Raw genomic sequence first — 17921 nt, 5'->3', positions numbered from 1 at the left:
ACAGTTCTCCCTGACTACCTACTGCAGAAAATCTAAATCAGGCCCTCACCTCCTTCCGCTGGTCCTGGCCCTATTACACACACCCATAACACTATGCTTTCTTTTCAGTATTCTTCTCACCAGTATAATGTTATTAGTACTGATGTAATCATCTATTTAATGTCGACTATACTCACTGTGAGCTTCAGGAGGGTTAGGGACTTTCATGACACATTATAGTCTCCAGGGTTTAACAATCACAGTATTGATTTTTAATAAGTATTTCAGAAAGAAAGGCTCACTGACAATAACCATTCACCACACCTGGAAAGGCAATTTCAATGGTGAGCTAAACAGCTTTACTGTGGCCATAGATGGGAAACCCTGGTAGTATAGTGGTTAAGAGCAACAGCTGCTAACCAAAAGGCCAGCATTTTGAATCCACCAGGCACTCCTTAGAAACTCTATGGGGCAGTTCTAGTCTGTCCTATAAGGTCGCTATGAGTTGGAATCAACTCGACGGCAACAGATTTTTTTTTGGTGTATCGTTAGTATATAGCCAGGCACCATGCCCAGGCTCATTCTCAAAAAAGCCTTCCCTGACTACCTACTGCAGTAAAGTCTAAATTAGGTCCTCATATCCTTCCACTAGTCTATAGCAGAAAACATTAAAATTGGAATGTTTCTCCCTGAACTAATTCCAGCTGGGCCTTAAATATACATTACATATGACCAGTTCTAAATGCCTAAGCTAGAATTTAAAAATTCTCCTAGAGATAAATCAGTGTCAGTATGGATTTAATAGGAATGAGGTTATGGACTGAGACCTCAGAAGTGAAACTCCAGTGGTTAGCCATGTGACCTTCAGAATGTTATAGAATTTCTTTGTGCTTGTTCCCTGTCTGCAAACAATAAATACCTTCTACTTCTCAGGGTTTTGAGCATTGTTAGAGAATGAATGTATGAGGCTTCTAGGATTCAGACAGAGCCTGGTGAGGGCTGTGAGTTAGGTTTTTCTGTACTGGGGAGTCAGGGAGAACTTCCATGAGAAAAGAGCCTAGGCATGGTGTCTGGCTATTTAGCTGGGATGGTATGGTGAGTTCCATGAGAACCATTCACTAATAAGTGATGGACCAGAACCTGCACCCAGGTTTTCTGACTACAGACACTGTGTTCTCTCCATTACACCATCCTTTGTCTTTGCCAACATCGGCCAACTACACACAGGTAAAGGTCATGGAACAGCACTTTTAATACAGCATTTACCTTGAGCATACTGGCTGCAAGACACAACCTCCTGAGGACTCAAGACTGGGGTCTGAGAATTGTTGGTTAGTATACGTAGTCTTGCTTCCAGCATACCCATAGAAGCAAATGAGTAGCAGCTCCCGCAAGATGCTGGCGAGAGAAAAGAAAAAGACACATAACCAAAGAAGCCTTTGAAGAACTCACAACGAATCACAGATAAACCTGAGTGGATGAGGTACATTAATATATTTCGATTGACTACTGCTATTGTTGTTCCTAAGGATGTGCACAATATAGAAGATTCAATCAAAGATCACGATTGCACATATACGCAAACTTACAGGGATTTTCCTTGAGAATATTTAAGCAACTTAAAAAAATACTAATTTCTGAGAATCATTTAACAGTATTCTTGATAATGAAGAACTGATTTATATGTGCAACAGCCCGAGGCATCTGGTTGAGAGAAACTGTGGAGACATACATTTGTGTTGAGCTTTTAAATAGCTCTAGAGCAGCATTTTGCAGAGTGCTAGGTGGAACTAACGCCAAGAATGGCTCACATGTGGATGTGTTGTCAAGTTGTATTTTACTGAGGTTAAGGTGGCAAAATACAACAAAGCTATAGAAAGACAAGAGAGGGATTATAATGATGGATATGGGATTTAAGAAGGGCAATGAGGAAGTGAGAACATAAGGCAGATGAGGGGTAGTGAAATGAGCAGACAGGTTTGAACGTCTGCTGTAAGAAGCCCTGGTTAAACACTTGGCTGCTGACTAAATAGGTCAGCGGTTTGAACCCATCAGCTGCTCCGCAGGAGAAAGATTTAACAATCTGCTTCCATAAAGATTACAGTGTTGGAAATCCTACGGGACAGTTTTACTCTGTCCTTAGGCTCACTGTGTCAGAATCGACTAACGGATTTGGTTTTTGGTCATGTCCTCTGGATAGCTATGATCCCCTTAAAATTCCTCCCAAGAGGATACAGAAATAGGAGAAGTAGTTGGGTGGTGGTGAGTGAAAGAGAAGAAAGCAGCTTTATTTCACACCTGGATGCTCTGGCAAAGATAAAATATATTTACCTAAGAAGTATCTGCTAGGGATATAGTTGCTATCTCAAAAAAAGAAATACTGTATTAGAAGGTAGATTATATTAAAAATATTTTTCTATATGTCTCTTAAAAAAATATGTGTAGACAAAATAATGAAATATACCTTAGAAAACATTATATATATGTAATTCAGAGACTTTCACTTATTCTAATTCTAGAAAGAAAATAATATAATTTTAATATCTCTATTTTTTGGGGTTATTATTATATAGCCTCTTTCTTCTCTGCTATATAAATTCTACATCAGGATATGCTTTACCAAGCCTAAGATGTTGGTATTAAATCCAGTTAATTATTCATTATTCATGTTACCAATATATTAGTTACCAAAGTATTTAAATAGAGAATACTCCTTTATGCATGTAAAATAAGATTTCTGAACAGATACACAATTAAAAACTCCTTCTACATAAAGAGAAGTCTTTGTTCTCTTCAGTAAATCGGAATTTAGTAACTTCCTTCATTAGAGAAAAGCACATTCAAAGAAACTTCATGCATTCAAAAATATTAACAGGGGGCACTGTTTTTCAGGGAACATGTCCCTCCCTGAGTAAAAAGAAAAGCCAGGACACTCCATGCTCAGCCTCCAACAGAACTCTATTTGATTTACTTAACATTACTTTTCACAAACTAAACTGTGAACTTCCTTAGTGTTCACAGGAAATGTGTTTTCTACATCTTGGTACCTGACACAGTAAATAAACTCCATGTATGTTTATAGAAAGAACCAAGGAATGAGCAAGTGGATAAATATTTACTTACAGGAAACACAGTGAATTAAATAGAAATACTGAGCTTTCACTTGTTCCTAACCTCTAGAGAGGGCAGGAGCCCTAGGTCCCAATGTGAAACTCTTCTAAGTTGTTCAACAATACCACAAGATCTTGGACCTAGAATCTGCTAGAGCCCTAATTCTCCCTAACTGCTTATATTCTGATGTTTCCCAAAATTCTGCTTCTAAGAATCTCAGGTTTACCAATATCATGTATAGCTTTTGCTGCTGAGAATCACTTGGAAGGGGTCTTGGAATTCATCTAGTGTCCAATTTACCAATTTGACAATGAGTACACTGAGATTCAGAAAGGAGCTGTGGCCTGTCCCAGGTCCTACAGTTAGAGGCAGCAGGGGCTACTGCCTATGTGTCTTCTAACACAGGCCTAGGGTCCTTTTCAGTTTATAGGTCTTTCTCTACTTTAACATTTCAGTTTCTTTTAACTTACACTTTTTGTTTTTAGAAACCATCTGTCTCGGTTATCTGGTGCTGCTATAACAGAAATACCACAAGTGGACGGCTTTAACAAAGAGGAATTTATTCCCTCAGTCTTACCTGTTGCCATCAAGTTGATACCAACTCGTAACGATGCGATAGGTCAGAGTAGAATTGCCCCTAAGAATTTCTAAGGAGTGCCTGGTAGATTTGTACTGCCAACCTTTTGGTTAGCAGCCATAGCACTTAACAACTACTCCACCAGGGTTTCCTCTCTCACGGTCTAGTAGGCTACAAGTTCAAATTCAGGGTGTCAGTTCCAAGGGAAGGCTTTCTCTGTCAGCTCTGGTGTAAGGTCCTTGTCATCAATCTTCCCCTGGTCGAGGTGCTTCTCAGTGCAGGGATCTTGGGTCCAAAGAATGAGCTATTCTCCCAGTTCTTATTTCTTGGTGATATGAGATCTCAAAAAGAGATTGACTCAAGACACAATCCAATCTTGTAGACTGAGTCCTGCCTCATTAACATAACTGCCACTAATCCCATATCATCAACATCATAGAGATAGGATTTACAACACATAGGAAAATCACATTAGATGACAAGATGGTGGACAATCACACAATACTGGGAATCGTGGCCTAGCCAAATTGATATACATATTTTTGGGGAATACAATTCAATCCATACACCATCCAAATAATACTACCATTAAGATCACTGTGTGAAATAACGAAATGTTGAAAAACTGCTCGAGAGACAGTAAACAGTCAAAGCCAGTGTTACTTTAATAGGACATCAACACCTTAAAGGAAAGAACACGTATCATGAGAGTATGGAAACTATCCCATTTTGGCCATCCAGCTTTCATGGCCCGCAAAACTATGTAAAAATCCCTCTGGAAATTAATTATTGTTGTTGTTATAGTTAGATGCCATTGAGTTGGTTCTGACTCACAGTGACCCTATGTACAACAGAATGAAACACTGCCCAGTCATGTGCCATCCTCACAATTGTTGTTATGTTTCAGCCAATTGTTGCAGCCACTGTCTCAATCCATCTCACACAGGGTCTTCCTCTTTTTCACTGATCCTCTACTTTACCAAGCGTGATGTCTTTCTCCATGTCCAAAGTACCTGAGACAAAGTTTCTCCACCCTTGCCTACTAGGAACATTCTGGCTGTATTTCTTCCAAAACAGGTTTGTTTGTTCTTCTGGCTGTCCACGGTATATTCAATATTCTTCCCCAACACCATAATTTAAAAGCATCAATTCTTCTTCAGTCTTCCTCATTCACTGTCCAGCTTTCACGTGCATACGTGGCAATTGAAAATACCGTGTCTTGGGTCAGGTGTACCTTAGTCCTTAGAATGACATCTTCGCTTTTTAACACTTTAAAGAGGTCTTTTGCAGCAGATTTGCCCAGTGCAATGCATCATCTGATTTCTTGACTACTGCTTCCATGGGCGTTGATTGTGGATCCAAGTAAAATGAAATCCTTGACAACTTCAATATTTTCTCTATTTATCATGATGATGCTTATTGGTCCAGTTGTGAGGACTTTTGTTTTATGTTGAAGTGTAATCCATGCTGAAGGCTGTAGCCTTTCATCTTTATTATTAAGTGCTTCAGCATGCAAGGTTGTGTCATCTGCATACTGCACATTGTTAAGGAGTCTTCCTCCAATTCTGATGCTGTTTTCTTCTTCATATAGTCTAGCTTCTCAGAGTATATGCTCAGTATAACCCAAATTCACTGCCACTGAGTATATTCGAACTCGTAGCAACCGTACAGGTCAGAGTATACCCTGTCTCGTAGAGTATCCAAGGCTGAAATCTTTACAGAAGCAGACTACCACATCCTTCTCCCATGGAGCAGTTGGTGGGTTCAAACCGCTGACTTTTTGGTTAGCTCAGTGTACAGATTGAATAAGTTTGGTGAAAGGACACAACCCTGATGCACACCTTTCCTGATTTTAAGCCATGCAGTATCCCTCTGTTTTGTCTGAAAGATTGCCTCTCGGTCTATGTACAGGTTCTGCATGAGCATGATTAAATGTTCTGGAATTCCCATTCTTTGCAATGTTATCCATAATTTGTTATGATCCACACAATCACGCCTTTGCATATGCAATAGAACACAGGTAAACATCTTTCCAGTATTCTCTGCTTTCAGCCAAGATCCACCTGACATCAACAATGATATCCCTGATTCCATGTCCTCTTCTGAATCCAGCTTGAATTTCTGGCAGGTCCCAGTCAATGTACTAATGCAACCATTTTTTAATTATCTTTTAGCAAAATTTTACATGCGTGTGATGTAAAGATACTATTCGATAATTTCCACATTTGACTGGATCACCTTTCTTGGGAATAGGCACAAATATGGATCTCTTCCAGTCAGTTGGCCAGGTAGTGTCTCCCAAATTTCTTGGCATAGATGAGAGAGTGCTTCCAGTGTTTCATCCGTTTGCTGAAACATCTCAATTGGTATTCAGTCAATTCCTGGAGCCTTGTTTTTTGCCAATGCCTTCAGTGCATCTTGGACTGCTTCCTTCAATACCACTGGTTTTTGGTCATACTCTACCTCCTCAAAGGGCTGAATGTCTGCTAATTCCTTTTGGTACAGTGGCTCCGTATATTCCTTCCATATTCTTTCAATGCTTCCTGTGTCATTCAATATTTGATGTCTGTCAGTTTGTTGTTCCTGTGGTGGCTTGTATGTTGCTGTGATGTTGAAAGCTATATTGCCAGTATTTGAAATGTCAGCGGGGTCACTCATGGTGGAGAGGTATCAGTGGAACTTCGAGACTAAGACAGACTAGGAAGAAGGACCTGGCGATCTACATCTAAAAAAAACTGGCCAGTGAAAACCTTGTGAAAAGCAGCAGAACATTATCTGATATGCTGCTGGAAGATGAGCCCCTCAGGTTAGAAGGTACTCAAAATACAACTGAGGAAAAACCGTCTCCTCAAAGTAGAGTTGATCTTAATAACATGGGTGGACTAAAGCTTTCAGGACCTATACTTGCTGATGTGGAATGACTTAAAATGAGAAGAAATCGCTGTAATGTATTAGAGAAATAATAATCAGAACATGGACAGGGTGAAGTAGGAATCAAGAAAAACAGGAAGTCATCAAAAATGAGATGGAACACATAGAGATCAACATCTTAGGCATTACTGACCTAAAAAGGGCTGGTATTGGTCATTTTTAATTGGACGATCATATGGTCTACTAGCCAGGATTGACAAATTAAAGAGGAATGATGTCGCATTCATCATCAAAAAAAACATTTCCAGATCTATCCTGAAGAACAACACTGTCAGTGATAGGATAATGTCCATACACCAACAAGGAAGACCAGTTAATACGACTATTATTCAAAATTACGCACCAACCACTAATGACAAAGATGAAGAAATTGAAGATTTTTACCACCCTCTGCAGTCTGAAATTGATCGAACATGAAATCAAGGTGCATTAATAATACTGGTGATTGGAATGCAAAAGTTGGAAACAAAGAGGAAGGATAGGTATTTGGAAAATATGGCCTTGGTCACAGAAATGACATCAGAGATCACGTGATAGAATTTTCAAAGAGCAACGACTTATTCATTGCAAATACCTTTTTTCAACAACATATATGGCAACTAGACACGTGGACCTCGCCAGATGGAATACACAGGAATCTAACTGACTGTATCTGTGGGAAGAGACTATGGAGAAGCTCAATATCATCAGTCAGAACAAAGCCAGATGCTGACCACGGAACAGACCATCAATTGTTCATATGCAGGTCTAAGTAGAAGTTGAAGAAAATTAAAACAAGTCTACGAGAGCCAAAGTATGACCTTAAGTATATCCCACCTGAATTTACAGACCACCTCAAGAATAAATTTGATGCATTGACACTAATGACCGAAGACCAGATGAGTTATAGCATGACATCAAGGACATCACACGTGAAGAAAGCAAAACGTAATTAAAAAGACATGGAAGAAAGAAAAGACAAAATGATGTCAGAATAGACTGTGAAACTTGCTCTTGATCACAGAGTAACTAAAGAGAAAGGAAGAAATGATCACGTAAAAGAGCTGAACAGAATATTTCAAAGGGCAGGGAGAAAACAAAGTAAAATATTATAATGAAATGTGCAAAGACCTGGAGTTAGAAAGGCAAAAACAAAGAACACACTGGGCATTTCTCAAGCTGAAGGGAAAAATTCAAGCCTTGAATTGCAATACTGAAGGATTCTATTTGAAGGCAAAATATTGAAAGATGCAGGAAGCATCAAAATAAGATGGAAGGAATACAGAGTCACTGTACCAAAAAGCATTGGTTGACATTCTATTGTCCATTCAACCCCCATTATCTGAGCACCCAGCACTGTGGAAAGGCCAAGCCTCAGTGTATTCAGGGACTCAGAAAGTGTTCTGTTAACAGAGAAATCACAGGAATGAGGAAAGAAGGTAACTTTCCTCAAGCCCTGAGTTTCCCAGAAGAATGAGTCAGCTGTCAAGGTAAGTAATGCCTCTTTTCAAAAGACAGGGTCAGAGTCTAGATTCTAAAAGAACCATTATCTCTTAAGAAGACTAGAATGCAATGAAGAAAAATAAGTGGATCTGGCCCAGCTGGAGTTCTGCAGTAATCTGATTTCCACAACCTCAGATAGACAATTTGATTTTTATCTAGCTTAACTATCTGGAGCTGCTGCACCTTCCAACAGTGGCGAGCACACTAAGGAGGGGTGAGGGCTGCAATAAGGAACCAGGATTCTATGTGAGCTAGGGTAAGTCACTTGACCTTTTGGGCCTTTCTTTCTTCCTGTGTATAAAATGAGTAGAGTGGAGTAGAAAGTTAAAGGTCACTGCCTTCCAGCTCTAATAATATAAATAGTACCAAGACTTTTAAATGAAATAGATTTTAAACATAAGGAAAACACCCTGTACTTCTTAATTAATGTGACCTATAAAAGACACTACGCTTATCTCTTAAAGATACAATAAATAAATAAGGCAGGACAGCTGGGAGAAAAACAAAGAAAAGTCCATTTCTTCCAATTTCTCGGCTTCTTTTCCTTCATACTTCGAGTGTCCTTAGCTATAAGCCTAGTGCATAAAGCTGCTTTCGAATGTAAAGGTAAAACGTCATCTGCCTTCCTAATATTCTTGTTTTCTTTAACATTGATTTGCTCTCTGAAAATAGAAAAGTTGTGAATTCCCTTAACTGAGGTTAATTTTGAATTCTGAGCTACATACCACACTGGCATTCCTAAAGTTAGTGGAAATTTCCAAACAGCCCTGTTAACAGGAAGAGAAAATGATTAGTTGTTTCCCACCTAAAGTACAGAAAACCAAAAGGAAGTCAAAAGAGGAACCTTTAACTGCATTATTTTCTCAACTATCTGACAAGATACTAAAGATGAAGGGTCAATTTAAAAGCAATTAATCCATCAGTGCTCTCTGCTTTTAAACTGTCTACACCTGTACAAACCTTACTTACTAACACTCCAAGAATAGAGAACATTGCAGACAACAACAGCTTTTACCCAGACTACCAGAAACCAATGCTAATTTAGTAGTTCTAATTTCCTTTTCTTCAATTATTGTCTCATATATTACTAGTTAATCATATCTTTCAAGAAGTGAGTGCAGCTAAACTTTTCTATTTTCTCCCATGCTCCCTAAAAACACTTTATTAAATCAGTTATCATACTGTTCTTTAGTTTTTTGCTTGCATACCTTATTAAACTATAAATATCTAGGACAAGTTCTTAATAGTCTCTGTAATTAAAAAAAAAAAAATTTCCACACATTAGGTATTCTATAATAACAACTAAAGCAACAATAAAATAGTATAGCTCACATTATTGAGGGCGAACCATTTGCTAGACCCTGTGCTCAACATTTGAAATGCATTATTTACTTAATCCTCACAAATAGGCAGAGAATGTCTGATGACTGAGTAAATTTTAATCCTCTCTTCACAAAAGAGAAGGAAGGCAAGGATCTTAGGTTTCGCACTTCTCAAAGCTGCAGATTTCACAACTACTGATGCCGTGACTAGAGCTGAGACCCCTGGTGTCAGAAGACTGATACAAAGCTTGCTGACATCTTGCTTTGTCAAAGTGCTGCGCATTCAGAACGCTCTATAAGAATTCAATGTTGAGAAGTGGGAGAGGCTGGTTATTACTGAATTTTTAGGAAAACAAGGAGAACAAATTTATCTCTGGATGTTATTAACCTATAGCCCTCTAAGGAAGGAGACACTAATCAGAATGTTTCCAGGTAGCAATTACTACACCTATTTTATAGTAACAAATCAGTCAAGCGTACTATAATTATTTTCAAAACGAGCTTAGACGTTATAAACTATAGTATTGCATAAATGATTTTCCAAGTCATTGTTGGCTAAAACTTAGCTTAAGAGCATAATTTGCTGTCAAGAGCAATTAGAGGAAGACTTAATAAATCAACTCATACGGTTTTCAAATTTCTGAAAATAACTGATAAAATGCAATTAAGATGGACCTTTTGACAAACCTGGATTCCGCCCCCATGATTCTAATCAGAAGCTAGGTTAATATTTAGCATCAAATACCATACTCTGGCATAAACTGAAAGGTTCTCACACAGTTAAAAACTGTAAGAAAAAAATTTAAGGACCTATTTTCTGGACTTATGCAGTAGTTAGAGACTAAATAATGGAGATAGGGACACAGAGTAGACAGAAAGGAAGACTGCAGAAACCACTTGCAGAAGTAAGATCAATTTTATAATTCAAGTCATGGGAGTTATTCCTAGCTAAAATCTCCTTAGATTCATATTTAAAATAGTATACAGCACTTATATTTATTATAGCACGAATCACTGGATGAGATTCTTGGTTTTCACATGAGTCACTCCTACTAGAAGGGAAAAACTAGTTTGTCTTACATGTCCACTCTGCTTATTGACTCTAGCTAACCGGATCATATACTGAGAAGGATTCTTAGGAAATGCTGAGCTCAATTATCAAGATTATCTATTACCAAAGTCTGCCATGGATACAACAGGAAGAAGTGGTGATTCATGGCCATATTATATTTTCCATTCCTCTACTAAAGTGGATCATGCCCATTTCATCTCTTTATCCCAAGAATCCATCCAGGAGCCTGATACATAAGAAAAGCTCAATAAATATTTCAGAATGAATTAACAAAAAAGGAAAAAAGAAATTTTTACCTTGGTTTCGAACCGGGCTAACAAAGTTGATACCATGAACATTTCTCCAGTCCCAAGATGCTGGCAAATGTAAAATCTCTTGTTGTATCTCAGCAGTCAGTGGTGCCGGTTTGGGCCTAGGATGGAAGTATAGGTTTGATATCAATGCACAGTCTTTCCTTTGAGGATGATTTCTTAACCTCTAATTCCATGATTTTAACCACTGGCTAGAATCTAGATTCAGACCTAAAGAGCACTTATCTCAGGAGTGTTTCAATGTGTCTTTAGCTAAGTTGTCTGAACTGCTTTTATTACCCACTTCCTTTTCAGGAAATAGTCCTTTTCCCCTATGTAATGTCACTGGTTTTGTATATCACTATGCTATTTGGGCATAGCTGCACTCACATACTCACTTTTGATATATTCTGACCAAGAAAGGAGACATGTGAAGTTGAGAGTGGCATACAAAGGGTACCCAGAAATGGAGGAATTGCCAATGTTTGACTCATAGCTGATTGTTGTTGGCAGCAGTGGAATGGTTGGAAAAGAAGTCAAGTAGGCACAGAAATAAAAGATCTAAGTAAGAAGTCAGCAAACTAGCTCCACAAACAATAGATAAAACTGTTTCATCATTACAGAACTACACTTCATATGATGTGATCAGAAAATAAGGTACACAGAGGAAAGTTGGCTGGGCCTATGAATGGCTAGACATTTTCTGGAAATAAGAAAATTTGTATTCTATAAGCTTCCCTATATTAGAGATTAAACAAAAGAAAATTTGAAACACTTTAGCTCTATACTCATTAAACTTCTTGGAGTTTCCCAGAGCCCATCAAATGCTGTGTTCCAAATTTTTGTGCTAATGCTCCTTAGAGTCTTCCCATTAGAGTACTTCCCTAACTTCTAATTTTACAGACTACTCACATATCAGGCCCCATCTCCTAACCCCCAATAAAAACTCACTTCCTCTCTCTATGGTCCCTCAATGCTTTTGTTAGGGTAAAAAATTAATTTTTCTGCCACTGTGAATTACTTGCATTTCTTATGCAACTTCTCATCATCATACCACACTTTTTAGTGGTTACTCAGTTTTTTTTTTTTTTTTCAGTTGGTTTTTACCAAGTTCCAATTTACAGTTGGTTTTTTACCATGTTCCAATTTAGTCACTGGCAAAGATTCTTTCTGGACTTCTTCATCCCCTCTGAGACTATTCCCAAGTAGTTCCCTCTCTCTCATACACTTCTCTGAAAGATGACACAAGCTAATGCTATGACAAAATGCAAGTGAATAAAACAAAGAGAGGAAAATTGACTCACTCGACAGTACACTTGAGAAGTGTGCTTCTTAGTTCAATCAGATACATGAGACCATATGGGCAGCTCCTGTACTGAGGCAGGATGAGAAGGCAAGGAACCCGGAGTGGAAAGGGGAGGGGTGTGCTGTCACATCGCAGGGATTGCAACTAATGTCACAAAATAATATGTGTGTAGATTTTTGTATGAGAAATTAACTTGAGCTGTAAACTTTCACCTAAAGCACAATTAAAAAGAAAGAAAGAAACACTGTTTGGAAAACCAGAAAAAAAAGAATAGAGCAGCAAGAGTGCATTTAATAAAACGTGGAGCAAAAGAATCAAATACAGAAAGTGTAGATAAGTTTTCCTGGTAGTAGCTCTATAATAAAGTGAGCTAAGAAATTTTGTGATAACTGGTGGAAAGTAGGTTCGAGAAAGGTATCTTTACTGAGAGAAATAATAGCACATTTTATATTGATGTTAATAATCTCATAGGGAAGAAAAAATTAATGAAAAATAAAAAAGAGTAGCAATCACAACACTGACAACTATAAAGAATAGACAGCACATTCCTATAGAAATATCAATTAATTTTTCCCTAAAACATAGGAAAAAAACATACAGTCTCACAGTTAAAAAACATTGTAGGATTCAGATTATTAGTCAGCAGATGAAAAAGCATTAGGGATACATTTTAGCTAGTTAAATAATTGACTGGTGATCTTTTCAAGCAACAAAATTTGAACTTAGGATTCTACAGATACAGGAGAATTAATCATGGTATTCTCTGAAAATGTTTCAATGTACTAAGGGAAAATAACCTACTTACACAATTTATGGGCTCTCAGTAGCTCCCTATTGGCTCTTAGTTCCCTAGTCTTCAGTCATATTATCAGTTTCTTCTCCAGCAAGGTATGACATCACAGGAATATCCCTGTCCAGTTACTTGACGACATACTCTTTGCTAGATCCACTTATACTTTTGAGGGAATTAAAAAACCTACCAAATTTCAGACTACACAAACTCAAAATATGATGACATAATTTCCCAAAGTAAGAAACAGCATGGAGTGTGTAAGTTAAAGATGGAAAACACCTCTTCTGGCTGAGGGTATTAGAGGTAGATTGGGGAAAAAAAAAATTTTTTTGTTTTTTTTTTTGCTGGACCTTAAAGAATAGAGGGTATTTGGGGATATTTACAGGTGGCAACTTTGACATTTACTGTGGGGAAGGGGATGAGTATTCAAGGCAAATAAGTAGCACAAAGTAGTGACCAAAATTAAAATGAAAGAAAAGTGTTAGGTAATATGTGTCATATTGTTTGAAAATAAATCAAGCTCAAGATAGTAAATACATTTACGGTCAAACTTAGGTAAGTTTAGATATAGACATAGGAAGTAACATAGGAAGATGAAATTGGCAGTAGCGCACTGAATGGATAAGGTGGGGAAGACGCCAGAGAGGACCGAAGACATAGGAGGCAGGAGACCAATCCACAATCCAGGATAGATGAGAAAGCCCTATGCCAGACTGTAGAAAATGGGAAGGCAGTAATGGAAGTGACAGATACTGTGAAAGGAAAACCCATACGTAGGGTTTGGAGAGCAATAGACAAAGTATGAGTAGGAAAATGAGAAGGTGGGTTAAATAAGATAACATAAAAAGTTTTAAGTGGGACAACCAATAAAATGGAAGGCAACACAGAGAAGGCTGCTGGGAGGGAAGACAGGGTTTAACAGGAATATTTTTATTAGTGATAAAGAGATGTTCTTTATTACCTTGGGATTCTCTGGCTGTGGCCACCAGCTCTCCTAATCATGTCTCTCAGGCTAAGAGTCTCATATTCCATGTATGTGGTTGCAGTCCAGGATTTTTGAATGGAATTGATAGCTTTCACAAAGTTGAGGTCATATTTGTAAAGCCTATTAGAATACCTGTCAACAAAAGTAAGATACTTGCAGATATATTCCTACTGATGTAAACAGACCCCATTAAAACAGGCACTCTTACACTCAGTGCCTAATCTGGAAGTGGTATAATCTTTTAAGAAGACAACATAGTAGCCTATATTAAGAAAAACTTAAAATTTGTCTCCTATGAAAAGTTCAAGTATAAGGTCATTCCATCCATGAAGCACTTTTTATACTAGTGGTAGATTATAATCTCAATAATGTTTAAAAATAAGGGACTGATTTGTAACTAATAGTACTTTAGATTGTAATCTATTCAATAAAATGTCTAGAAGAGTATTTAGCAATGTGGAAGAGAGTTCATACTATATTAAATAAAAAGCAGGAAATAAAAAATGTTTATAAAGAATTAACAAATTTTTAGAAAAATATATATTTACATTATGAATACATTTTAAAAATTCTAACCATGGTTTATCACTGAGTGGTGACATGGGACCACTATTTTTTCCCCCCTAAAGGTTCTACAATGTACCTTTATAACTTTTGTAATAAGAAAAAATAAAAAAGGACAGCATAAACTGTATACAATTTATATATAACATAAACTAAAACCAAACCAAGCCCATTGCCGTCGAGTTGACTGCAACTCATAGCCACTAGAACTGCTCCATAGAGTTTCCAAGGAGCACCTGGTGGATTCAAACCGCTGACTTTCTGGTTAGCGGCCATAGCATTTAACCACTACACCACCAGGGCTTCCATAACATAACATAACATATGTAACATAACATATATAACATAGCAAGCATTGTAACTAAAAGATGCAAAAAAAAAAAAATTTCCATGTAGATGTTTGGTTTATATTCTAGTTACTCAAATTTTGGTTCCTGGATGAGTAACATCTATGAGTAACATAGAAGTGCAGGTTCTAAGTACCCAGCACTGACCACCTTAATCGGTATCTGCCTTTTAACAAGATCCCCAGGTGATTTACGTCATCGGTTAAAAGTCTGAGAACCACTGGTTTACCTGATACCAAATGCTCAAATACAGATGTAAATAAATAAAACATACAAAGAGCATGTTTACAAAGCAAAAAATTGAGTGAGCTGGTTATTCACTTAGTTGAAATATGTACAGCACCTACATGTTTGAGGGAGTTGATTAATTCGCCTAATTCAAACATGTATCACACCTATGTGCCAGGTGCTAGGAACTCACCGTATTCCAATTATAAAAGATTCTGTAGTTTGTTTTCACTTTGTCTCATTATCCAAGAGTTCCATTAAGTTATGCAAAGCATAACATACCTAATCTGAGTAACACTGCAGTATATATTGTGTTCTTTCTCTTTTTTTACTTCAGATGTTTGTAAAGAGAGTATTTTGATATGTCAAAGAACCTGGGAGCACTGAAAATAAGAAAAATAGGCAACCGCGTTGATACTGTTTTTTATCAAAGTTCTTTCCCACTTGCTGAAAAATGTGAAACCAGAGAGGTACCTTTATTAAATAGACTATAAAACCATCTAATTATACTTGTAACTACACTAACGCAACAAAAACGAGAGCAAATTTTATATCATGTTTATCTTGCAATATTTTCCACTGATGAGAATCACTATTTTATTGACTGAATTTGAGAAGCATCTGTAACTAGCCCTAATTGCTTTATTGTAACATCTGGAAAACATCACATGCTTTACAATAATGACAAATACCAGCATAGGTCTTTAACACTATTATTTTTAACAGATCCAAGGGGATTCAAAATAAGATACTTTACTATGGAACAACAGTTTATTAAGGGCTGAAAAAGATCTTGAAGATAATTTAATCTTAAATGCTCATTTTATAGATGAGGCAGCATACTCTGAGCACTTCAGTTAGTAGCTTCTAAATGAAAAAATGTGTGAAATATCAAATACAGTACGATAGTATAGTATACATAGTATATATCCTAAACGATGGGGTGAAAAGTGAACGACTAGGTAGGAAATGTGTTGCTCAAGGGTCAAGCCAAAGAAAGTAATTTTTAAACGAAATTAAAAATGGAGGGGAAGGATTATTTTAGATCTTGGTCAGTCTTTTCCCAGATAATTACCGTTCATCCTCTTTGACCTCATCTCCCCTACCTCTCTGCTGCCCAGTCTATCGTGCCAATGCTGTCTGGTTTGGGATGACTGACTCACGTACACTTTTAGTGGATTTCAAGCTAACTAAAACAGGAAGGTTACTACCCACTACCAAAATTACTTTTTTTATCTTTTCCTTCCAAGACGAACAAAACCTGAAATCTCGTTTGTGTGGTTCAAAGTTAAAGTAGAGCTAACTTAACAACAACAAAAAGAAAAACCAAAAATTTTGACTAAGAATTTTAATTTGTACTTATTGCCTTGTTGAAAATTTATGTTCAATTAGTATTGCCTATGCTTGTTGCAACATGGAGCTCTGGTGGCGCAGTGGTTAAAGCACTTGGCTGGTAATGGACAAGTTAGAGGTTTGAACCCACCAGCTGCTCCTCGGGAGAAAGATGTGGTCCTCTGCTTCCTTAAAGACTCACAGCCTAGGAAACTCTATGGGGCAGTTCTACTCCATCCTACAGCATCACTGTGTGTTGGCATCAACTCTAAGGCAGGGGGTTGCAATATCTACTTGTATCTACAAGTGTTATGCAAGATGTTATTACGTGGAAACTGATGATTTTTCTTCATTAGTCACTGCAATTCTGTGATTCTTTATACACATTTTTTGAAAAAACCATCATTGCTCTGTTATTCTTAAATTGCTTTGGATTAAAAAAGTGTTCTCTCAATTTTATCAGTCAACATACTTTTTCCAGTTAAGTTTTGCATGTTTTGAAGCAAAACACATATCATAATCAAAATAAAAATCTCTAAGACTTAACACACATACACAGTAAAACAAAACTTTCGCTTGTGACAACTCACATTTCTTGAAGATTCTCAAGGTGTGCGGCATTTACACTCATATACTCAGAGGTAGCTCCCACCTTCCTTCCGGTGAAACAAGCCCAGTTCCGGCCCAGCACATCATGCACCCACCCTGGCATCGTCTCGTGGCAATAGCTGGTAACCCTGCTGCCCTCTTGTTTGTACTGCAATCAAATAAAGGAAGGAAAGGCCAAATAAAATCATCGTCCAACTCTCAGGTCCACCTTCCTGGCTTTTACTCAAGGTAAAAACGTCCCCTTATAGTTTTCCCTTAGCGACCTGCCTCTGCCAGTCCAAACAAACACTTCACTCTGGGAGGCTACATTTTGATAATTATTCTAGAAAGGGAAGAGGAATGTACATGGCAAAACAATTCTGGGAATAAAAGGCAAGGAAGGAAACTAGTACTTTCAGAGCATTTGCCGCATTACCGACATTTTATACATTATCTTATTTAACCCTCACAATAAGCCTATGAAGAGGCAGGCATCACTAAATACATTTACAAATGAGGAAGCAGGGCTTAGCTGAAAGAGGATAGGTAGTTTCTACCAAAGGTAGCAACTCCTGTCGACCCATGTATGTCACTGTAGAACTGTGCTGCATAGGGTTTTCAATGGCTGATTTTTTTAAAACTAGATTGCTAGGCCTTTCTTCCTAGGCAGCTTAGGATGGACTCAAACTTCCAACCTTTCAGGTAGCAGCCAAGCACATTAACCATTTGCACCATGAGCTGCAGTCAACTGGATACAACTGGACAAGACCTTTGTCTTTTTTTAAACTCAGGTAGCAGAGCTATTAGTTCAAACTCAGTCTATCAGACTCGATTTCGCCATTCACAGAAAATCCCCATCAGTAAGACACAAGAGCAAATTATGCGAATGTTCCATATAACTAAACAAAACACTTACTTCTGATTATGAGGGGGGCTCACATAGCCCGATTACCAAATATTCTCTCCACTTTCTTTCACTAATATGGGACTTTGTCTTATTTCAACATTAATATG

General features: G+C 37.6%; 1 protein-coding gene across 1 annotated transcript in view; it reads right to left on the bottom strand.

Annotated features, from left to right (window-relative positions):
- Positions 1-17921, bottom strand: part of CTSC (cathepsin C) — a 42123-nt gene that overhangs the window by 1416 nt on the left and 22786 nt on the right. Inside the window, exons 3-6 of the mRNA XM_049889584.1 lie at positions 16910-17076; positions 13825-13980; positions 10771-10886; positions 1246-1377 (exon numbers count right to left, since the gene is read on the bottom strand). Of these exons, the coding sequence (XP_049745541.1) occupies positions 1246-1377; positions 10771-10886; positions 13825-13980; positions 16910-17076 (571 nt within the window). The remainder of the gene's footprint in view (positions 1-1245; positions 1378-10770; positions 10887-13824; positions 13981-16909; positions 17077-17921) is intronic.

The sequence above is a fragment of the Elephas maximus genome, chromosome 7 (assembly GCF_024166365.1).
Source record: "Elephas maximus indicus isolate mEleMax1 chromosome 7, mEleMax1 primary haplotype, whole genome shotgun sequence".
Taxonomy (NCBI): Eukaryota; Metazoa; Chordata; class Mammalia; order Proboscidea; family Elephantidae; genus Elephas; species Elephas maximus.
The sequence above is the reverse complement of the archived record's forward strand: the minus strand, read 5'-3'. Positions and strand labels throughout refer to the sequence as shown.